This window comes from Ornithorhynchus anatinus, chromosome 17 (genome assembly GCF_004115215.2).
Source record: "Ornithorhynchus anatinus isolate Pmale09 chromosome 17, mOrnAna1.pri.v4, whole genome shotgun sequence".
Classification (NCBI taxonomy): Eukaryota; Metazoa; Chordata; class Mammalia; order Monotremata; family Ornithorhynchidae; genus Ornithorhynchus; species Ornithorhynchus anatinus.
The window spans coordinates 30,404,128-30,428,721 of NC_041744.1; the positions used below are offsets into that span (position 1 = coordinate 30,404,128).

General features: G+C 41.5%; 1 protein-coding gene across 1 annotated transcript in view; it reads right to left on the reverse strand.

Annotated features, from left to right (window-relative positions):
- Window positions 1–24,594, reverse strand: part of PROS1 (protein S) — a 56,686-nt gene that overhangs the window by 15,071 nt on the left and 17,021 nt on the right. The window contains exons 5-11 of the mRNA XM_029082139.1: window positions 23,766–23,888; window positions 23,448–23,579; window positions 16,836–16,961; window positions 12,683–12,804; window positions 7,656–7,774; window positions 2,621–2,810; window positions 766–933 (exon numbers count right to left, since the gene is read on the reverse strand). Of these exons, the coding sequence (XP_028937972.1) occupies window positions 766–933; window positions 2,621–2,810; window positions 7,656–7,774; window positions 12,683–12,804; window positions 16,836–16,961; window positions 23,448–23,579; window positions 23,766–23,888 (980 nt within the window). The remainder of the gene's footprint in view (window positions 1–765; window positions 934–2,620; window positions 2,811–7,655; window positions 7,775–12,682; window positions 12,805–16,835; window positions 16,962–23,447; window positions 23,580–23,765; window positions 23,889–24,594) is intronic.

Here is a 24,594-nt window from a genome sequence, read left to right on the forward strand (position 1 = left end):
CAAGACAGTCTGCTATTGTTTCTTCTCTGCTGTCTATATCTGTGTCCCTTTTTCTGAGATTTTGTGGCACTCTGCCCTTAAAAATTATGTTTTACCTAGTTTTCTTGCCTGAGTTCACCATTTACCAATTGTTTGGGCTCCTTTATGCTGTTTGCAAACCAGTAAGCATTGGTTTATTGCTAGTGGTGTGTCTATGTTCCAGGACCTCACTGATTTGGTGACCTCTCATGCTAGTGAACCATTAGTCAGGCCCGCAAGTAGCATTGATGAAATTGCTCTAGAAGTCTAAGGTGGTGATTATGGTAAGTTCAGGCCTCAGTCACAAAGAAGGCTGAATGTTCCAGTTGCTTTGTAGCCCTATGGTTTGCTCTAGAGCTAAATTAAGGCCACACTGTCTCTGTAGCTGAGACTTACTGACTTTCTTGATTGTTTTTATCATTTGTCTTTGAATTGAAGAGCACTAATTTTATAGACCACTGAATAGCAATAGCACCTAATAATTTAAATTGTAAACATCTCCATAGAGACCTGTGGACTCAAAGCCTCCACTGCATTTTACCAAGATGCAGAACATTTTTATTTTCTTTTAAAACAGTCAAAAATCATGACTGTTATTTAATTTTTCTATACTTATCTATTTCCTCCCAGTTTGGAACCTCAGCAAACCCCCCCCAAAAAAACTTAATGATGTTTAGAATAACAATTTAAAAATCGTTCAGGGAAAAAATACTGTTGAAACAGAATGCTCAAAGCTTGAATTATTACCGATTTAATGAGATTGTTTTCCATCTTGCGAGGTAGCCCTGCAAAATGCACTTTTGTTTCCAGAAAACCACTGGTGGATTTGAAAAGGCTTCCAGACCTGTTGATATTCATCACTGCTTCTTTGGCTATTTTTACACTAATGATGCCTTCCAACTCTTCAACAGACACCTGTGAACAAAAAGCAAATCAATATTTGCATCTTGAAAAGTGGTTTCCTAAATGGCATTATATTTTTTAAAAGTTTCAGTAAAATTTTGCTGAAAAATCTATTCTAAGCCATTTATCAATCACTAGTATATACTGAGTGTTGACTGTGTACAGAGCATTGTAGTAAATTTTGGGGAGAGTACAATACAGTGGACTTGGTAGACATGATCCCTGCACTCAAAGAGCTTACTGACTAATGGGTGAGACCGACGTTAAAATAAATTACATGTAGGGGAAGCAGAGGAGTATAAGGCTATAAATTTAAGTGTTGTGGGTATAGGTTGAGTATCAAATTGCTTAGGGATACAGACCAAAGTGCATTTAAAATGCTAATCAAAAAAAAAAGGGTGATTTAAGAAACATAGTTGAGCCAAAATTAAAGTTAAGAAAAAAAACACCAATGTAAACACCTCTTTAGGATTTAACATTTGGTTAGTCTTAACTTCGGTATTCAAGGACTTGGTTTGTGCATGAAAATATGAAGTTGACTGGAAATAAAATGAAACAGTCTAGTGAATTTGGTAACTGGTTTCAATTTAACAATTGTCTGCATTTTGAACATGTGTAATTAGTGACATGAGAATGATTTTTTTAAAAATAAAAGGCAGATTTCGGCACTGCAGATTTATTTCCAGTGGAATTTGCTTCCAAGAATCTCAAATCAGAAACCTGTGCCAGGAAGGGTGGCTATTCATCTGACTTCTACAGCACAGTCAGTCCAGTTTTCAGGTAGTCTGTTACTGACACAGCGCCAGTTCAGTACCTTTATTTTAGGTACTCAGTTTCCCTCCCTCACAGCTCCTACCACCGAGTTCCACAGTTCAGAAGTTGCATCCATTTTACAGAGACCTTGGAGGGCAACTCAATAGCCTAGGAGTAAGTGCAGCAAGGTTCAAGAGACCCACTGGAAACAACCTCTTTTTTGGGCAGAATTTAGTGCTGTTGTGTAACATACATCTAACAATAATGATGACTGTAATAATAGTGGAACTTAAGAACTTACTATGTACCAAGTTTTGTACAAACCACTGGGACAGATATAAGATAAACTGGTAAGAAACAGTCTCTGTCCCAAATGGTAGGAGGGAGAGCAGTTATTTAATCTCCATTTTATAGATGAGAAAATGGAGGCACAGAGAAACTAAGTGACTTGCCCAAGGTTACACAGCAAGGAAATAGCTGAGCTGGGATGAGAACCCAGGTCCCCTGACTCTCAGGCCCATTCTCTTTCTTTTAGGTGCTTCTCAGCCACCTAAGCAATAGCTGGTATTCTCTAATTCCATTAATATCCTTCCTGATGCCAGGTGTATATCCAGTGTCTACATCTATGAAATGTAATTGAATTCTTTTTTATAAATATTAATTTCTCTATAAAATATAGTGGATATTACCAAACAGCAAAAATATATGTCTGGACAAAAATGTTTGTGTAAATTAAAACAAAACGTTTTCCATAGAATAATTCCCAAGTATTTCAGTGGTACCCAACAAAATTTCCATACGCTTCACATAAACAATGTTTTTGTGAACCTGAAGTAAGCTTAAAGTCCATTTATAGGAGCAGTGTACATTTATTACTCAAAGGAACTGCTGATTCTCACAAATGCATCAAAACATGCAGTTCTTTCATAAAAAAATGAAAACCTACCATATTCCATAAGCCATCATTAATGATTTTGCCACCACTTGTGACTTGTTGAGCATGTTCATTTTTGAACTGGATTTCAAGTCTCCCATTTCGAAGGGCAAGTAGGAACCATGCTGTGCTATCAAGGGACTCAGCATACAGGATCACACCTTCTGAATCATATGTCCGGAAATCAAATTCTGCTGAAAACCTAAGCAGTGGGGTGAAATCATTGTAGTGAAATATAGATGATATGATTGACTTATGCTTGCAAAAATTATAGGTTCAAAAGCTTATCACTCTAGTTATAATAATAATATAATAATAATTTTGGTATTTGTTAAGTGCTTACTATGTGCCAAGCACTGTTTTAAGCGCTGGGATAGATACAGGGTAATCAGGTTGTCCCATGTGGGGTTCACACTTTTAATCCCTATTTTACAGATGAGGTAACTGAGGCACAGAAGTTAAGTGACTTGCCCAAGGTCACAAAGCAGACAAGTGGCAGAGGCAGAATTAGAACCCACATCCTCCGACTCCCAAGCCCATGCGTTTTCCATTAAGCCACGCTGCTTTTCTATCACATAGAACATCAGAATCAGTCAGTTGGATATATTTCTCTCTGTTGGCAACTCATCATTTGTATTATTTTTCTCCCAAGTACTTTGACCAGTGTTCTGCATACAGTAAGCACTCAGTGAAAACCATTTATTGATTGGTAAAGATTCCATAGTGTTTCTATTTGGCTGCACCTGAATTGCTTCTTTGTGAAAGTAAGCATTAAATTCCATCATAGGCGTACATATGTGTCTTTGTAAAAAGCCTCAAACTCATATATACACACACACACATATACATATATTCATAAGACAATATGACTCTCTATGACTCACATTGAGAGTCATATTGTCATATAAACATATGTGTCCATATGTGACTCCATGGACACACCTTTCCCAGTACAGCCCACCTACACCTGCAATCGTTCTGGTAGTGTACCCCTAGAGTTTTCTTGGTAAAAATACAGAAGTGGTTTACCGTTGCCTTCTTCCACGCAGTAAACTTGAGTCTCCGCCCTCGACTCTCTCCCATGCCACTGCTGCCCAGCACATATGAGTTTTGACTTGTATCAGGTTGCCTTCCACTTTCTAGCCATTGCCCAAGCTAGTAATAGAAATGCCTCTGCTTGACTCTCCCTCCCGTAGCCGAGACTGGTAGAGTACTGGAAACTCTCCAGATGCAATCCTGAGCGGGGCATATAGTATATAGTGTCTGCCAAACCCATATTCTTTCTCTGAAAGACAACAGAGTTTGTGTTGTACTTATCCTTGTAATCTATCATTCCCCCATGATTTCAAGCCTGGAAAGGAAGATATGTGCCCAGAAGGAGAGATATAAGATAGTATTTACATAATTACAAAAGTAATTAAACATTTCAAATGTGGCTAGCCCAAAACAATATGCAGTTTTGCGAGGCATTTGTCAGCTTCACATCCAACAGCTTGTAAAAGCCACAATGATCTAATTCACATGCTCTGGGAATGCTCCCTGCTAGAGTTGATGATTCTAAGATTCTAAAAAGCAATGAGAAGTTTTTTTTTTCAGTATAAAAGGCTTTGACTTTCTAAGTCCACACCTGGAAGGAGTAGAGGAGTTCTCAATAACGTTCCTTCCAGAGAGCTGTATGTTACAGCTTGCTGACTCTTCTATATAAAAAAATTTCTTCACTTGATTTATCATCAGTATTTTTTTTATAGCCTACATGTTTGATCTCCTGTTAACTACTGGAATCAGAATGACCTAGTGCAAGAGCATAGGTCTGGGAGTCAGAGGACCTGGGTTTGAATCCTGACTCCGCCACTTACTTGCAAGTCACTTAACTTCTCTGTGCCTTTGTTTCCTTATCTTAGACTCTGAGCTTCACGTGGACCTGATTATCTTGTATCTATCCCAGTACTTAGTCTGGTACATAGAAAGTGCTTATCAAATACCACAGTTATTATTATTAATACATTCTGTGCTATTTATTAAAATGCTACTCATCACTGGATCACCTTTAGCTTTAGTTAATATATTTAACTCTGCCTTATGCTTATACATCTGAAGACACATTATTGGCTATTTGCTGTTATTTTATTTACTATAAAATAGCACACATATGAATGTGAGATGTACTTAGGGTACTTTAATGAGAAACAGATTTGGAGCCCCCAACTAAGTTCATCAGAATGCCTGGAAAGGGATTTAGGATGGAATTAGAAGAGGAGGAGGATAATTTTATGACCATTAGTCATCTGAGTTAGGTCAAGATAAAGATAATTAAAGCTGAAGCTTCAGGGTATTAGCTAATTGCTGAACAAGCTAGTAAGGAATTTTCTCCCTACAAATACATTACCCAATTGATTAGGTGGGTTATGAAATGTAGGCGTTGTCAAAGATTTATTCTCACTCCCTGGAATTATTAATCTTACTCAAAAGTAAAATTATATTTTATGGCCTTCCTCCCACAAATGAGTGTTCAGAAGGGTATGATTTTATATTGTGTGCTTCCCAGAATACATGAGAGACAGAGACTGTGAATATGTGCCTCTATACCATTTGGTAGCAGTATTCTTACAGGCAGGAAGAGGGAGTGATGTTAAATCATAGAATGAAGAGTTGAAGAGATTTAAGGTTAAGGAGTCTGAATTTAGACTGCATGGGATCTCAGTAATAATAATAATAATGTTGGTATTTGTTAAGCGCTTACTAGGTAATAATAATAGTAATAATGTTAGTATTTGTTAAGCGCTTACTATGTAATAATAATAATAATAATAACATTGGTATTTGTTAAGCGCTTACTATGTGCCGAGCACTGTTCTAAGCGCTAGGGTAGTCACAGGGCATTCAGGTTGTCCCACGTGGGGCTCACAGTCTTAATCCCCATTTTACAGATGAGGTAACTGAGGCACCAAGAAGTTAAGTGACTTGCCCAAAGTCACACAGCTGACAAGTGGCCGAGCCGGGATTCGAACCCATGACCTCTGACTCCAAAGCCCGTGCTCTTTCCACTGAGCCACGCTTCTCAGTCTCAAGTCCTTGTTCTTGGTGGGTTTAGGGAACAGGGAATGTGAAATATCATTGGCTGCCAAGTGTCACCACTTCACTGAAACACTATCTACCCCTTCAGCTTAGTACAATGAACACTATGGCAACTGGTTCTGGAGTGGATGTGGGCATGGGCAGTGTTATAGCCCCAAGTCTGAGCTCCTAGGTGACCCAGATGTCCGAGATGGAAACTCCCATGTACAGAAGGTATCCTCTGATTCATTCATTCAATAGTATTTATTGAGAGCTTACTCTGTGCAGAGCACTGTACTAAACGTTTGGAATGTACAATTTGGCAACAGATAGAGACAATCCCTCCCCTATGATGGGCTCACAGTCCAATCGGGGGAGACAGACGGCAGAGCAAAACAGAACGAAACAAATGCAAGACAACATTATCACAATAAATAGAATCAAGGGGAAGTACATCTCATTAACAAAATAAATAGGGTAATAAATCATATATACAAATGAGCACAGTGCTGAGGGGAGGGGGAGCAGAGGGACAGGGGGCTCAGATGAGGGGAGGTGAAGGGGGAAGGGAGAGGAGCAGAGAGTGGAGGGGGAGCAGAGGGAAAAGGGGGGAGCTCAGTCTGGGAAAGCCTCTTGGAGGGGGTGAGCTCTCAGTAGGCTTTGAAGAGGGGAAGAGAGTTAGTTTGGCGGACATGAGGAGAGAGGGCATTCCAGAACAGCGGTAGGACATGAGCCAGAGGTCGATGCTGCCAAGATTCTCAGAACTTCCTGTCAGTCCTGTAGTTCCCTCAGTAAGACCTCCCCTAGCATTCTGTGGTGTCTTAGAGGTCACCCTGAATATAGCAGTTGTGGTGGCTGAACACAGATTCCTTTATGGAGCAGCCGTGATCCCAACAGGATATGCCTTAGCATCCTTGGAAGGCTTAACCTTTGGGAACCTGGGGCAGCCAGGGGACATGGTGAGGATAAATTCTGGCAGTTACCACAGCACAAGTGCTTCAGCAGGGACTGCACTGAACCCCTAGCCCAGCCTCGCTCAATGACTTGTGCCAAGGCAGGGCCTCCTTCCTTTTCAACTGCTATTCATTATTAGAATTTCAACAGAAATGTTACCAAAGAAGCTAAAAATGTGCAGAGGAAGGTAAAGTGAAGGGTTAGGAAGGCATGAAGGAGATTTGCATATGATTATAGGTTGTTCAAAACAGGACCATTTGGATTGGAAAGGAGACAGATTTTCCTTCTCTTTCATAAACCATCTCAGCATTCTGCTGATGTGAAGTAGTGCCTGGCCAAATCCCAGCTCTGTGTGCCTTCAATATCTTCCAGAAGTTCACCCTCTTGTATAGTGAGTTTCCTTCTATTTGCAAATTCAGACTGAACTGACAGTACAAAGGGTCATGCTCCAAACATTGTCTTTCTGGAAATCATCAACATCATAAAGGGGAACAGCTAGTGCTTTCTCAAGAGTTTTGCACTGATGAGAAAAGATTGTTTTTGTAGGCCTGGAGGTGGGACAGAGAATGGATTTGCTCAATGAAAGGAGGAAAAAATGTAATTCCTTATTACCAGCTCCTATTTTTTGATGAAAGCAAAGGGAAACAGGAAGATTATTTTAGTCTTGATATCACTGTGGCAACTAAATTATAACCATTTGCCCTAAAAATAGAAGAAACCACCTAAGAAGCATCCAGAGTCAAAATACTGAGGAGGTCAACCAAAATCATGCATGGCACTTCTCTTTACAAAACTCAGTTTGGTCTGGCTCCAAATATAATCCCTCTTCAAAGTGGATAAGCCCATTCTAGAGTGAATTTATGAAGCAGTTTCAATTCAGTACACCTCCTAACAGATCCCAAGGGAAAGTGATATGCTAGAGCCACTAAGTGCTCAAGGTCTCTCTTCCATATCCCTTCTCGCACATCTCATCCCCCCAGTCTCTAAAGTCAAGGGGAGAATTGTCCAGTGGAACCAAATCTGAGTTCATGCTTCTCACCTGGTAATATCTGGCAAGCGAAATCGTAAATACAGACTGGGGATCCCCACAGACTGCTCTGCCAGGTATAGTAATTCATAATTCTTGTCAAGATTCAGAGGCAGACACATTGGAACTGGCTGGAGAAATAGAAACAAACAAACAAAAAGCATATGTTATTGCTTTGTGATTGTGTCATGTGACACACAGCATGACTGTTTCATTGTGATTCTTGTCAGATGCATCCTGTATGATATGCTTGGTTAACTTGAATATCCCCTTGATAGTGATAATAATATCTCTTTCACATTTATGTGTGTTCCTTTAGTCATGAATTCTGAGTACTTAGGGGGATTAAAGTGTTACTCAATATGAGGGACTTTATCCAATTGACTATCAATTCCTCAATCACAAGTAAAACTTCCCTTTTCCTGTTCCAACAAGTGTCCCACAGATATTGTTCTTTAACTTAGTTGATCATCTCAGAATTAATTATCTCAACTTAGAAAGTGGCTTTCATCTCTACAAAGTAAAGGTTTTTAAAACCACATCAGTTGAATCTCCCATCACCACAGAAAGGCAGATAAGTTCTACATTTTGGACACAGAAGTAGAAACTACAAGTGATTTGTTGAAAGTCACGTAGTAAGACAAAAAGTGCACCAAAATTAAATTGCAGAATTCTTGCATTCAGATGGTATTGCTGCTTACATAGAAGATAAGTAAGCCATTAAAATTTATGATACTTGGTCTTTTTATCCTTTTTCTTTTGTGCAAACTAGCCAAGGGTGGAGTCCATATTTCTTTAATGGACAATGGGGATTACTCATAGTATTGGGGAGTGGAGTTTTGATTCCCAGTTATTTTTCAGTTTAGGATTATGTTTAGTTCTGCTCCCAATTATTATCTAGTAGGTGCATCATAAGGGCCGTATAATGCCATATTCATTTTTAACTGTATCGTAAATTTTATGTAATGCATTTCTGCCTCTACTCAATGCATGACATTGTATTAGATAATAATGATTGTGTTATTTGTTATGCACTTAATACCAAGCATTGTCTAAGCCCTGGGGATAGTTGCATGATCCCCAGTTTGGACACAGTCCCTTTCCACATGGGCTTTACAGTCAAAGTAGGAGCGAAAACAGCTATTGAATACCCATTTTACAGATGAGGAAGCTGAGCAACAAAAATTGCAATGTGCCCAAGGTCACACAGCAGGCAAGTGGTAGAGCTTGGATTAGAACCCAGGACCTCTGAGTCCCAGGCCTGTACTTTATCCACTAGGCATACTGGTTCTATTTCCATGTTAATTAATCTAGTCATTAATCCTATCCCACATTGATTACTGTATCAGCCTCCTTGCTGACCTCCCAGCCTCATCGCTCTTCCCACTCCAGTCCATACTTCACTCTGCTGCCCAGATCATTTTTCTACAGAAATGTTCACGGATAGGGGAGCAAGTGAGCTGAGTTCATTAGAGAGGGTGATATTGAGAGCATCATTTGGTCATCAAGGGTAGGGAGTTTGGGTATTGAGGCTAAATGGGGCATGATGAGTTGAGAAAATTGGATGAGATCAGAAGATTGGTGCTCTCTGTTGGAGAACAGCACAGATTTTCCCAGAAAGAGGTGTGTGGGAAAGAAGGTAGGTGCAGTGGTGTTCAGATAGGGGATTTCAGAGATGCTCAGATTGTGCAGTGGATAGAGATGATGAGATCGAGTGTGTGTCCAAATTGATGAGTGGATGAGCTGGAATGGAGCAAGAGATCAGTTTTAGTTGAGGAATAGTAGAAAGTGGGCAGTAGAAGTTTCATCTGGAACATCTATGTGGATATCAAAGACCCCAAGAATCAATGAAGGGTTGGAAAAAAAAGAGAAGTAATGTGAGAAAGGGATTAAAATGGTTCAAAAAGTTGCAGGCAGGGTATGGGAGGTTGGTAGATGACTGTTAACTAGAATCTGGGGTGGGTAATAGAGGCAGATGATATGGACTTTGATGGAAGGGAAAGGAATGGAAGAGATGAAACGGTGAGAAAGCAGCATTGGGGTGCAAGAAAGAAGCCGTCACCTTATCTATACCCTGTGAGTCTGGGGGAGTGGGTGAAGATGAATCCTCCTTTAGAGAGAGCTGGGGATAGTCAGGTTTCAGTGATAGTGAGGAGGAGCAGTGACTGAGTTGGGAACAGGTCAAAGATGAAGAGAAGCTTTTGAAATGTTAGTATGAGTGATATAGTACCCTGAATATATTTTATGCTTTTTGCTAGCTTCCTTGAAAAAAAAAGTTTGGTCCTCTCTCAATCTTTTACGAGGGGAGAATAGATTTGCTGCTTGGAGCCAAAATATGATAGCTAAAACCATAAAAGAATGCAACAGACTTTAAAGATCTTTGATAAACATCAGCTCCAGTAAGATGTACAAATTCAAGGTGTGGTTTTTTTCCACTTGAAGTTGGTTGAACCCTGGTACAAGTATGAACCTGTCTAGGGCATGACCAATCCTGCTAAAGCAGGATAAAGAAAACCACTCACTGGAAAATATTTTCATTGAAGTCCTCCACGGTATAGTAGTTCCTTTCACTAAGCAACATAAGCCTTAAACCTCCCTGGCTCTGGAAAGATATCACAGGCTGAGCAGGATGGTATTTGCTAACTGTGGTGCTCGAGGGCAGTTAGGAAGCCAGCCCAGGCTTTTCCTGACTCTCTCCATCTCTTTCCACCTTTTCCTGTCCCTGAGATTCCCTTCTTGGGCTGCTTAATTCTGGAATGGTGAGCTGGTTATATTATAGCTGTTGGGTAAGTACACTGACAAGAAACATGACCTAGTGGAAAAAACATGGGCCTGGGAGTCAAAGAACCTGGGTTCTAATCCTAACTCAGCCACTTGTCTGCTGTGTGTGACCTTGAGCCAGTCATTTCATTCTCTGGACCTCAGTTACCTCATCTGTAAAATGGGGATTAAGACTGTGAGCACCATGTAGGACATGGATTGGATCCAACCTGATTAGCTTTTATCTACCCCAGCACTTAGTACACTACCTGGCACATAGTGAGTGCTGAAAAAAATACCATTAAAAAAAAGAAAATGATATAGTGAAGACCAAAATTTTGACTTAAAAAATTAACCTGCTTTTCCAGTGCTTCCAAAAGAGTGTTACAGAAAGGCTAAAGGAGAGCCGGGAGTAAACTAACACAGTGGAATAGGTAGGGCTTGACTATATAAATTAGCCTTTATCCCCTTCCTCAGAATCTTTCAGATTTTCTGAATTTTAGTTACTCTATCAGTCATGCTACTTCAAAAATTCTCCTTCCGGTTAACCTTTAACCAGGTGCACAGTCAGAAGTTTGACTGCTATATTGGCACTCTTAAAATATTCCTCACTTTTAAATGCAGAGTTGGTCTTCTGCTCTTTTAAGGAAAGGGAAAGATCACAGGCAAATGAAGAAAAAATAAGAGTATGTTAGACTCAAAAATACATATAAATTGCTCAGTTCTCTCTGTCCCTGGATATCTTGCTGACACCTCAAATTAAATTTGAAATGTCCAAAACAGAACTCTTTATGTACCCACCCAAACCCTGTCCTCCACCTCACTTACCCATCACTCTAGACAGCACCACCATCCTCCCAGTTTCACAAGTCTGTAAACTTGGAGTTATCCTTGACTCATTCTATCATTCAACCTACATATTCAATGTCACCAAATCCTGTCAGTTCAACCTTCACATCATCACTAAAATCCACCCTGTCCTCTGCATCCAAACCTACTAAATTAATCCAAGAGTTTACCTTATCCTGCCTTGATTACTGCATCAACCTCCTTGCTGACCTCCCTGCCTTCTGTCTCTCCCCACTTCAGCCCATAGTTCACTCGGATGCCTGGATCATTTTTCTATAAAACCATTCAATCCATGTTTCCCCACTACTCAGCAATCTCCAGTGGTTGCCCCTCCACCTCCTCATCAAACAGAAACTCCTTACCATCATCTTTAAGGCACTCAATCACCTGGCCCCTTCCTACCTTACCTCCCTGATTTCCTACAACAAATTGGGCTACAAACTTCTCTCCTCTAATGCCAATGTACTTGTTCCTTGATCTCATCAGTCTTGCTGCCAACCACTCACCCACACCCTGCCTCTGGCCTGGAGCTGCCTCTCTCCTCATATTCAACACATGTTCACTCTCCCCACCTTCAAAGCCTTATTAAAAATGCATCTCCTCCAAGAGGCCTTCCACAACTAAGCTCTCCCTCCCACTCCCTTCTGCATCACCTTTGCCTAGAATTGCACCCTTTATTCATCCCTCCCTCAGTCCCATGGCTCTTATGTACATATCTGTAACAATTTATTTATATTAATGTCTGTCTCTCCTTCTGGACTGTAAACTCTCTGTAGGCCGGGAGTGTATCTACCAACTCGGATATATTGTAGTCTCCCAAGCACTTAGTATAGTGCAATAAGCGCTCAATAAATGCAACCAAATTATTGAATACCGTTAAATAGGATTAATAAAATAGGACAATTTTTAATTATAATTCCATATTGACTTTCTTTGTGTTCAGAGGCTTTGAACATTTTAAAAAACATTTTTTTACTTTGTTTCTATTTCCCATTTTAAGTAGATATTAATCTGTGATAACTGATTTTTTTATAAATATTGATAATTCAATGTTATACTACATTATATTCATTATAGTAATAGTGAAAAAATGTACAGCTATGTCACCTATTTATATTGTTCCACCATAGCAAAAAAAATATAGAAAATAAATTTGGAGGTCCTTCAGATAAAATCAGTTTGAATTCCCGGGCATAAGTATACAGACAGTTTATGTAAATCATTATGTAGTTATATTTGAAGCCTCCTAACCATTCCTAGTTTTGGCAATTCTAACTTAGACAACTAATGTTGATCCATTTTTAATCTGTACAAACCATTAAGCATGTGTTTGGAATTTCCTAAAATGCCTCATCTGTTCAGGGAGAAGCATCCAGCTGTCATTTTTGAAACCAGAAGGTAGAGAAGAGTTCAATTTTGTAAAATGTTACCTCACAGTTCTTCTGGTCTAGGGCAAGCATGAAGCCTTTCTTCCCATCACAATAGCAGGAGTAACCTCCAGGAAAATTGACACAAAGTTGAGCACACATGTTTTCTGCACATTCATCCACATCTGGAACAAAACAAACCACAGGGCTCGAGACTGCAGTTTAATGTTCAGTTTTCATGCCAAGGGCACCTTATTTCATGGTATGCTTTAGGATTTGAAGTGATGGTGACAGTCAGCATCAGAGGAGGGGAAAGGGCCTGGAGGTGGGAAGAGGGAACTAGAGACAGTCTGGGCCGGTTGCTAAATGAGGCCCAGCACTGGCTAAAGAGATGACACTGTAGGGAGTCCTGCTGGTCCCAGAGTAGCCATGGGCCCTGTCAGTCAGTCATATTTATTGTGCTCTTACGGTGTGTAGACCACTATACTAACTGCTTGGAAGAGTACAGTATAACAATATAGCAGACACATTAACTACCCACAACAAGCTCACAGTCTAGAGGTGGAGACAGACATTAATACTCTAGCTTGGGCAGGCCTTTCTGAGGCCAAAGGAGGCAGGCAACAGCAGTGGTGGAGACATAGGTCTTCCAGCCTCAAAGGAACAGTCACTGGGTCATCCAGGGGGAACATCATCCTGGAATAGCCTATTAGGCACCAGTACTGCACTGCCTCCATCGATGACCACCACAGTCAGGAGTGTGGTTGGGGGACCCCTGGTCAGATCCTGTCCTTCATTCTAGCTCTGGCTGGGACTGTGGCTTCAGTTTCCATGAGGCAGTACTGCCAAAGTTCCAGTCTTCCCTGAGTTAATGGAATGATGGGGATGGTTAATGGTGGGCTAATTTGGAGTGTCCTTACTCAGCAGTGTCTATTGAGTCTCTAATGTGTGCAGATCACTGAACTAAGCTCTTGGGAGAATACAATAAACTTAGTAGACATGGTCTCTGCCCTCAAGGGCCCTCTCTTAAGGGCACCACATTCTTTCCACCTCACCAGTCTTCTCCCCTTCTACTGCTGCCCAATTAATGAGCTCACTCTAATCATAACAAACTGATAGAACTTTATGCTTTCAATATGTTTCTACAGACTTTAAGAAAATCCTTGGCCAGTTTGGCCTGAGTGGCCCTGGGAAAGTCTGAGCCATCCCAGGTGCTTCACTTGGAGGAGATGGCTCCAGTGTGTGGGGGGGGGTGGGGGTGGGGGGGGTGGCTGGAGCCATGGTCATTACACAAAGGGAAATTCTGATTCTTGCCTAGCCAGCCATGTCCTACTCATCCCAGAAGAGTTTCATTATAGTGATTTTGAAGTGGCAAACTAAACTCTTCTCCAAAGCAAAGTCTACCAACTTGATGCAAATAGCTTCCACTCAGACAGTCTCTGGTTCATCTAGTGGCATGATGGACATATGGGAGACCCATATCCTATACCCTCCTATGCTCAAAGGAGAGACTTGAGCCCAATCTGTTTTAAGCTTTCAATTTTGTTGAATGATATTTTCCATCTGTAATCTAAAGGAATCGAGGGAATAGCCACTCTATGTTTGACATACATTTATCCTGGAATACAAACCAACTGAATCTATTGTATCAGGTGAGCCAAGCTTCAGTATTTTGACCATTCCAAAAAATGTGGTTACTAGTTCCTTGATTAGGGATCGGTAACCTATGGCTATATGCCACAACTGGCTCTTCTTGGATTATGGGAAGACTGTCAGTCAGTCATATTTACTGAGTACTTACTGTATGCAGAGCCCTTGGGAGGATACTTTACAACAATAAACAGACACATTCCCTGCCCCCAGTGAGCTTGTCTAGAAGAGAAGCAAACCTAAAAGCAGTAGCAAAAGACACAGGGCCACTAAGATCTATCTAGCCCATTGCTGCCAGGAAGAGACGTGGGACACATAGCCATGTCTCCCTATCCTCCAAAAAACTCTGAATCTCACTGCACCCTTTGGCAATCACCTCATCTCCCTCCTCCCATCTTTATTCAAACTCCTTAAACAGATGGTATACATACACTACTTCCACTTTCCTCTCATCCATTTCTCTTCCTTGACTCTCTACAGTCCAGCTTTGGCCCTGCTCACTCCACCTAGACACTCTCTAAAGTCACTAGTGACCACCTCCTTGCCAAGTCTAACATAGTCTGCTCTGTCTTAAACATTTCTGACTCCTCAGATGCTTTCAACATTGTGGACCATGCCCTTCTCCAGGATACACTGCCTAAGCTTGGTTTTACTGATACAGTTTTCTCCTAGTTGTCCTCATCTCTCTGGCTGCAAGCATGGCGTAGTGGATAGAGCACAGGCCTGGGAGCCAGAAAGTCATGGGTTCTAATCCTGGCTCCTCCAATTATCTGCTGTGTGACCATGGGTAAGAGAAGCAGCGTGGCACAGTGGAAAGAGCACGGGCTTTGGAGTCAGGGCTCGTGAGTTCGAATCCCAGCTCTGCCACTTGTCAGCTGTGTGACTGTGGGCAAGTCACTTAACTTCTCTGTGCCTCAGTTCCCTCATCTGTAAAATGGGGATTAAGACTGTGAGCCCCACGTGGGACAACCTGATTCCCCTGTGTCTACCCCAGCGCTTAGAACAGTGCTCTGCACATAGTAAGCGCTTAACAAATACCAACATTATTAAGTCACTTCAATTCCCTGGGCCTCAGTTACCACATCTATAAAATGGGGATTGAGACTGTGAGCCCCACATGGGAGAGGGACTGTGTCCAACCTGATTTGTTTGTATCCACCCCAACACTTAGTACAGTGCCTGACACATAGTAAGCGCTTAACAAATGCCATCATAATCATCATCATCATCATCTCAGTCCCTTGCACTGTCTCTTCCTCTGCATTCCATACCGTAACTGTAGGTTGTCTCCTGTTCTAAGTTTTGTTTTCAATCTACATTCATTCAGGAAGCTCATCTATTTCCACAGCTTCAACTATCACGTCTCTGCAGATGGTTGCCAAATCTATCTCACTACCCCAGCCTTTCTTCTTTGCAGTTCCATATCTTCTCCCAGTTCCAGAACATCGCTACATGGATGTTCCATCAGGGTCTCAGGCTTAATTTGTACAAAATTGAACCCCTTTTCTTCTGTCTGAGATCATCTCTTCCACCTAACTTTCCCATTACAGTTGAAAATGTCTCTGAATCCAGCAACTGTGGTGTTATTCTTGGTTTCTCCCTGTCTTTCAACCCTGTATTCAGTCAGACACCAAGTTCTATTAATAATTCTTCCATAGCATTGACAGGGTCCACCTTTTACTTTCCATCCAAGCAGCCACCATGCTGATCCAGCAGAAACTTGTGATATCCCAGCTTGGCTTTTGCAACAGCATTCTCACTGAATTCCCTGCCTCCAGAACCACCTCCCTTCCAGTCCATACTTCTCTCTGATCCCCAGATCATTTTTCGTTCTGCCCAAATGTCTCCACTCCTCAAAAACCTCTGATAGTTTATTCCTTCCTCTTCTCAATAAAGTGAGTCTTCTAACCATTACCTTTCCTTCTGCCCTTAACCACTCTCTTCTTCCCCTACATTACAGCTCACATTCGCCACTCCTCTCAGGCTTGACCTACTCACTTTGCCTCATTTTTGTCTTTTCTGCCACTGACCCTCTTCGTAACATTTTCCTTTAACCTGGTACTCTCTCCCTCCCCCTTCATCCTACTGTAATCACATCTCTTCCTAGAGATTTTCCCCCATTAATTTATTTTCCCCCCCAAGTGTTATATCCCCTCCAACTGCCACCTCTGCCCTTCTGCGCCATCTGAGGATGTGAGCTCACATCCTCCCACTGCACTAAGGTACACATCTTACATACCTAGTTATGTAAGCATTAACTCACGTACATAGCCACTTTTTCCTCTTTCCTCCTGTCTAAATTATTTTAGTGTCTGCCTAGGATGCGAAGCTCCTTGAAGACAGAGATTGTGTCTACCAACTTCACTGTACTCACCCAAGGGTTTAGTGTAGTGCTCCACACATAATACATGTTCAGTTCAATAAGTAGTATTTATTTTAAAGATTGATTCTGCACAGTAAGATTGCCAAACTCTGCCTTGGAACATATAAAAGCAACACTTTGAGATGTCGAGTTGGACTGCCTAATTGACCATTTATTCCCTCCTCAGCCCCCACCGTGACTAACCTTCACACTCCTTTGTCCTGGGATTATAATTGAAGCCTTCAGCACATACACATTCAAAACTTCCCTCGGTGTTTCTGCATTCAGCCTTCCCACAGACACTTGGCTGTGATAAGCATTCATTCACGTCTATAAATGAAACAAACATGTTAAAAACAAATCTTCCAATGAGAGGAGCTGGTTCACCTCTGTTCTCCCTTCAAACTACCACTTTCCCAGATGCCAGTGAAATATAAACTCTTGCCTTTCATTCCCTTGATCTGGTGTGACATATGGAATACCAGAAAAAAAGCAGTATTAAAAATCCATAATATCCTTCTAGGTCACTAGAATTACTCATTGTCAGTAAGCTGTTCTCCCCTCTTGGTTTCTTGTTCCTAGACTTATGCACATTCATGTCTTTTGAGGGGAATGCAGCTTTAATTGTATCTTTATAAACAATGACTTTGGAGGACACTTGATTCCAACTGCTCTTTTTCTTCAACAGGCTAAGACCAGAAAGGGGTCTTACTGTGTATGTTCTGGAATATATTTATAATGCCAAATTCAAACTAATTTCAGTGGCCATAATTCCAAAAAGCATTAAGTTAAAAGTAATAGAACTCAATTTTTGAGAGTCACAAGTTAGCCTATATTCAGCAGTATAGGGAAACCTCCATGTTCTTTACAAATTTCCTGGAGAGACATGAGAGTAGGTTACTAATCACAGTTCTCTAAACTCATTTTTTTTTGTCTTCCATGGTGTCAGTCCAGGGTTTCAGGAATCTGTGTGATCCTTGGTATTGTCAGTCAGTGTGTCTGAAAAGAGAACCAAGCAAATCTTTATCCCCACAATGTTGGGCAATTGATTAATATGAAAGACATGCTGCCTTGCACATCCACACAGTTAAAAAGGACAACAGTGAAATAACTTTGGGGCTTTGTTAGCTGTGCTGCTGGCTCTGTATCACTTGACATTTAGAACTGTTCTAGGCATCTGAGTGAGAGCAGAGCAGCTCCTTACATGGTGTAAATTGGGGTGTATGCCAAAATCTCCCCAGAGATTCAACTGGACAAAAGAGAAGTGGTTTGTGTTCCTCTGGCTAGACTACTTGCTAAGGACAGGAGGCATAATAAACCTCCATCCATTGCATCACGCAGGCCAGTACAGGGCAGAGCAGACCCAAAAACAAGTAGATTTAACAAATGTATTTCTGTGACACTATCAGGGGAAGGGAAGAGAAAAAGAGCAGAGAGTGTAAGAAACAGCATCGCCTAGTGGAAAAAGCTTGGGCCTGGGAGTCAAGGGATCCTGGTTTCTAATCTCAAATCTATCTCTTGCCTGCTGTGTGACCTTAGGCAAATCACTTAACTTCTCTGTGCCTCATTGTTTTCACCTGTAAAAGGGGGTCTGTAAAATGCTTGTTCTCCCTCTTAAACTGAGCCCCCCATGGGGTAGGGACTGGATTTGACTTGATTATCTTATATCTACCCCAGTGCTTAGTACTGTGCTTGGCACATAGTAACTGCTTAATAAATGGCACAGTTATTATTAGCGTTACTATGTGCAGTACACACTTAAAGTTTGTATTACAGGGAGTGCAGCCCCAGTGGCAGCCAGGTATTATCTACTGTGGAGAAATTATAAAATGGAGTTCATTGTGGGCAGGGAATATGTCTGTTTATTGTTGTACTCTCCCAAGTGCTTAGTACAATGCTCTGCACATAGTAAGCGCTCAGTAAATATGCTTGAATGAATTGAGAGGAAACTCATCTAGCTGCCCTCCAGGTTTGAAAGGGGCAGTAGGTCCCATTATCTGTTACATGTGGGCCAAAGCCATACTGTTTGAATTTTTGAATCGAAGCGTGGCTTCCAAGAAGTACATACATAGTTTGTGCCTCTTCAACTCACCCAGCCACCACCCACAATCTGAAACTAAGACTGCTGCTTCCACCAACCACTATTAAAATATGAAATGTGGAGCATTTACAATTTTTAAAAAAGCTAAGTCTAAGCCCTGTAACCAAGGAGAGACGCAGGCACTATTTGACCAGCGACACCCATCACTGATCCCTGGAGCACTCCCCAGTGCCAATGACCTACACCTTTGAGATCTCGAGCCTCTGAGGAGAGCTTGTGGGCTTCCCTGGGGGCCAGGAGATCTGGCCCACACAGGATGATAATATCCCTGAGTAACTCCAATCAGAATGTATTGTTCCCCAAGGGCAGAGACCTTTCCTTTTACTCCCGTAAATTCCTCCGGCCCACCAAGCAGTACTTTGAACAAGGTAGATGCTCATTGCATACTCTGGTAGATGACAATGTCTAACAATGGAATTAGACCTAAGCAGTCTGTAGCTGACTTTGCTTACCAGTATTGGTTAACTTTCTGAACTAGCAATTCTAGGCTGATTTAGCAGATGAGGTGGTGGGGCAGGAGATGATGTGTCAATGACAGCCAGCTAGTGGATAAAGGAATGTGAAGAAAACCAGACAAATAGCTACGAAATAAGGGAAATGGAGACAGAGGGGTGAGTGAACTTTTCTGATCTGAACCATATGGGAAAAATGTGAGCCAGCATGTGAAACAGATTGCATTTTCTGCTCCAAATGAGATGTAGAGAGTTCAGTTTTGCCTTGAGTGCAAGGGCCTGAAAGGGGTAGATTAAAAAAAAAAGCCCTAGACTCTCCGTTCTGTTAGATATAATCCCCAGAAATGTGATTCCCAAACTGACGTGATGGAGCGAAATCTGTTGTCTTTATGACCTACCAGGAAAATAGTTATTAAAATAGGCATATTCCGTTACTTGAAACATATCATCCTCCATCTCTGCCTTTTTGTATTCATTTGTCAGTATGTGGGCAACCAGTTATATACGCTTCTCTGAGAGCACCCGAAGTCTACAGAGAGCAGAGTGATTGCGGAGAGGCAAATTATTTCAATGGCTCCTCATTTAAAATTTGCCACATGACTGAGGTGCCTACAAAAGAACCTCTTCAGGCCCAGTACATTTGGACTCCCTTCACAGACCGGTGAATCTAAGATCTACTGCTTCTGGGTGAGCCACACAGAAATCCCTGCCAGAGCTGTAGCAGCCTGAAGAAAGAGTACTAAGGATAACCAGCAGTGTCTTCTGCATAGGAGGGGCATGGTCTAGTGGAAAAAGCAAAGAATTGGAAATCAGGGGACCTTGGTTCCAATCCTTACTCTATCTCTTGCCTGCTGTGTGACCTTGGGCAAGTCACTTGTCTTCTCTGTGTCTCAGTTTATTCATCTGTAAAATGGGGATTAAATGCCTGTTTTCTTTCATGCAGGACAGGGGCTGGATCCAATCTGATTGTATTGTTTCTACTCCAGAGTTTAGTACAATGCCTGGCACATACTAAATGATTAACAAATATCATTATGACTATTATTATTACTATTATCATCATTAATATCTTCCCCGGCACTCAACACAGTACTTGGCCCATAGTAAGCACTTCCCAAATAACACTATTATTATTATTAGCTGGAGGGAAGGGAAGGGCAGAGGAGCTAGGTTTACTTGGGCAGTTTCAAAAACCATCTTCCCCTAGAAAATGTCTTTCAGAGTCTGTCTGTGCCCTTAGCCAATTGCTACAGCCCCTGTGGAGCTCAGCAGAGTGGATGGGAGTCACTGCCCCAGCTTCAACTCGGCAGGGGCCCTGGCTCGTTCCCTTCCACATCTGAAATCCCTGCAGAGCCTGATTCCTGCAGGTCACCCCAGTCTGATGAGTCACCAAAGAACCAGTAGGGTATGTGTTGTTTCAAACAAGGCCTGAATTGTTGCCCATATAGATCAAGAATTTAAAAAAACACACACAATTTAATAAGGACAAAATAAAATGGAGACAGCATTTTTTCAAATTGTTAGTACAACCCCGTCTACCTGAATGAGCATTGCATGCAAGCTAAAGCTACACTTGATTATTTCATCATTAAACACTGTTGACAAAACAAATACAAAAACCCAAATTTTGAAAGAAAGTAAAAACACATGGATAGAATTGTTCAACATGGGGCACATGCAGGGAAAAGTTTACATATTTTTTCAGGTTAATTTCTATGTATTCTCCGGCCCTACAGTGACATCTAACGTCTGCTTGAAATTTGTGTTCCGTCGCTTGTTGGGCCTGGTCTTTGGCTACCTTGTTGCTTGCTCTTGTTTTATAAGTGGCAATTTGATACTGTGCTTGTCTACGTCTTGGCTGTGCCTATACTTCATACAGCTTATGCATATGTTTTCATGTTCTGCATTCTATCACTCTGATGTCATGAGAAATGCAATATAAAATGAAGTATATGAAAACACATACTTTTGTCCTGATGTGAGTTGCTTTTTCATTGTGGGCTTTACTTGATGGTCCTTGGCATTTGACTTACAAGTCAACATATTGAATATCATATTTTAATTTACCGAGTCAATTAAAGTGGCTCTGGTTTTGGCATCCTGACACTAGCCTCCTTATCTAACGCTTCAGTGAAGAGAACATTCATCCGGCATCAAAGGGAGCCTTGTTTAGGCTGATAAAGGCAGAATTTGATTATGGATGGGATATGGGCTTGGAAAATGATGACTTGTTTAAGAAAGGTCATCCTCAAGTGTCTCAAACTCATACTTTCACTGTACTATTATAATTGTGCTTCTCAAGTGTGTTCACCCAATATTTTTGGCACAGCCACTAACAAAATTGTCCGATCAAAATAAATGTTTTCGCTGGCAACTGCATGTTTCATGTATAAGACTCTTATCATCTAGATCCTTCAACTTCAAGGCACTTAGGATTATTAACTTAGTTTTAAACTGATACCATCGCAAAAATGCTTTGATAGTTGCCGGGGGGCCAGATGGAAATATTTTGTGAACCAGCTATACTATGTACAATGCCACTCTCCATCATACCATGCTGTATTATATATTCATTCAGTCATATTTATTGAGTGTTTACTGTGTGCAGAGCACTGTACTAAGCACTTGGGAAGTAGAATTCATGCTACACTTAGCAATGCTTGGTCCCATTTGAGTTCCACATTTTTGAAGGAAAGTAGCATCAGCCAATTCCAAGAAGAATCCCAAAGATTATTTAAGGATGAAAGACTGTTTTTGAGGCAAGTCTAAAGGAATTTGGATCACCTCATCTGGATAGAGAAGGCTTAATAGTCTTCACATGCATGAATCAATCAGTGAATTAAAATTATCCAGTGCCTACTTGGTATAATTAGTAAACATGATCCCTGAGCTCTATTTCATTTCATGTCACTTCTATTTCATAGTTTACAATCTACAGGGGCAGACAGACATTAAAATAAATCATAGTTAGGAGGATATATTAGTACTAAAGATATGTACTATGCTATGCTGAGCAAATGACTACCTCGGAGTTTAGGTGGCTTTCAAGCGCTGAAATAGCAACAGTGGGAATAGAAGGTGGAGAGATTAGAAATGAACTGGGTTGGGTCTCCTGCAGGAAATGTGATTTCCAAAGGGTTCTGAAGATGGGGAAAGCAGTGGGCTGCCTGATGTGAATGAAGAGATAGGGAGTTCCGGGCTGAAGGGAGAACATGGACACTAGGTTGGTGAAAGGTGAAGCAAAGATTTCCCATTATGAGTAAGCTTCAGAGGAACAAATAATGTGTGCTAGGGAGTAAAGGGAGAAGAACATTGATACCAAGAATAGAGAGCTAATTGCTTCAAGGTCAATGGTCAGGAGTTTCTGTTTCATACAGCAAGTAGTCAACTATTGGAAACTTTTGAAGAGTGGGGAACATTTGCAGAATGCTGTTTCAGAAAGATGATCCATGAATTGAAGAAGAGACCTGGGGCAGGGAGATTGGTAAGGAGGCTAATGAAGTAGTCAAGCTGAGATGTAACAAGCCCCAGGGCCAGGGTGGTGACCATTTGGATGGATAGTAAGGGGTTGGAAAGAACGAATAATAATAATAATGTTGGTATTTGTTAAGCGCTTACTACGTGCGTGCCGAGCACTGTTCTAAGTGCTGGGGGAGATACAGGGTCATCAGGTTGTCCCACGTGAGGCTCACAGTTAATCCCCATTTTACAGATGAGGTAACTGAGGCACAGAGAAGTGAAGTGACTTGCCCACAGTCACACAGCTGCCGAGCGGCAGAGCCGGGAGTCGAACCCATGACCTCTGACTCCGAAACCCAGGCTCTTTCCACTGAGCCACGCTGCTAAACGAAGGATTATTATGGAGGGAATAATGACTGGAGATTCTGTTTTCATCAGACTGAGCACAAGATATAAAGATCTCTTGCTCAGCAGGCAGGATTTGTTTAAACGTAATTCCCTGTCTGTGAGGGATGAACTATTATAATGGAGTGCATAGGTTCCTGAGGGAGGATGTGGAATCCTTTTCTTTGGAAACCTTTACCAACAAGATGGTTTGGATTGGGGGAGGGCTGGCTGACTGAGGGATTTTGTGTGAAAGTATGGTGATGAACTGAATAACCTCTCCTGATCCCTTCTAGCTTTCTGACTCCACTGTGGCCTTTACTACTTGAATGACTCTATCTGCTCCTCTATAACAATATAATTTTTTGCAAATTGCAGGACTCTTGGTTACACAACGGGCAGGTTTCGCTACAGCCTTACCTCTGCAGTCCTTTTTATTAAGAAGCATTTGATATCCCGTCTTACAGGAACAGTGAAAACTTCCAGGATAGTTAATACAGTTTTGGCTGCAACCTCCATTTGTATTCATAGGGTCTTCACATTCATCTATATCTAGAAAGTGAAATGAAACATTTTTAATTGACGCCATGCCTGGGGATTCTATTTTTCGTTGTTTTTCTCAGCGCTTAGAATAGTGCTTGGCATATAGTAAGAACTTAACAAATACCATCAATATTATTATTATGACTCTGCAAACAGTTGATTTTAGCTATAAGATCAATGAGTCATTATACATACCGTTTTCACACCTTTCTCCATGCCATCCTGGCCTACAAACACAGGTGTATCGGCCTTGCCCATCTTTGCAAAATAGATAGCCGTCTTCATGGCAGGGCAGAGGGAAGCACTGGTCTGGAATTGCTGTAGGAAATGAAAAGAGTCTTGACGGTTAGTGTAAATTCACATGTGAGAACCCAAGCTAAAAAAAGTCTTGCCTAAAATAAATGCAAGTAAGAGGTCAGAATAGTCAAAATATCAAGTGCTTCCAGTGTGCAGAGCAGTGTACTAATCCTTCCTTTTGCTGTTTTGTTCTTTTCCTGGGATCACGTGTTGATGAGCTCACTGTTGAGTACCATATTTGTTTGCTCGCCCTGGGTTCCATTCTTCCAAGAGTCTGCTAAATTGCAGACCTTCAATTTGGGGGGGTCTCTTGGATCCTCATCCTGCAGATTATGGTCATCAGATGGTACCCCCATTGTAATTTGACTGTACAAATGGCACTCTGCAGTTCTTGGGGTGAAAGTAGAGGCTTGCAGACTACAGAACTCAGTCCTTCAGCCTGATTCTCTAATTCTACTTTAAAAGCTGAAATGTTGGCTTCAGAAGGGCAACAGCAAAACTGCAGAGGTCATGAGCCTCCCCGGACTCATATCCTTGGACAGTGCTGGGCCTGGGATCCACAGGCCATTTCTCGAAGCCCCAGGAATAGTGATGGAAGTAACCCGAAACCCACCAGCAGGAAAAGGAAAAGGAAAAGCCAGCTGGATTGACTGCTTTGGCTGCACCAGACTCCACAGGCCTCGAGGGGCCACAAAGGCAGGTACAAGTGGCGGCTGAAGAAAAGACC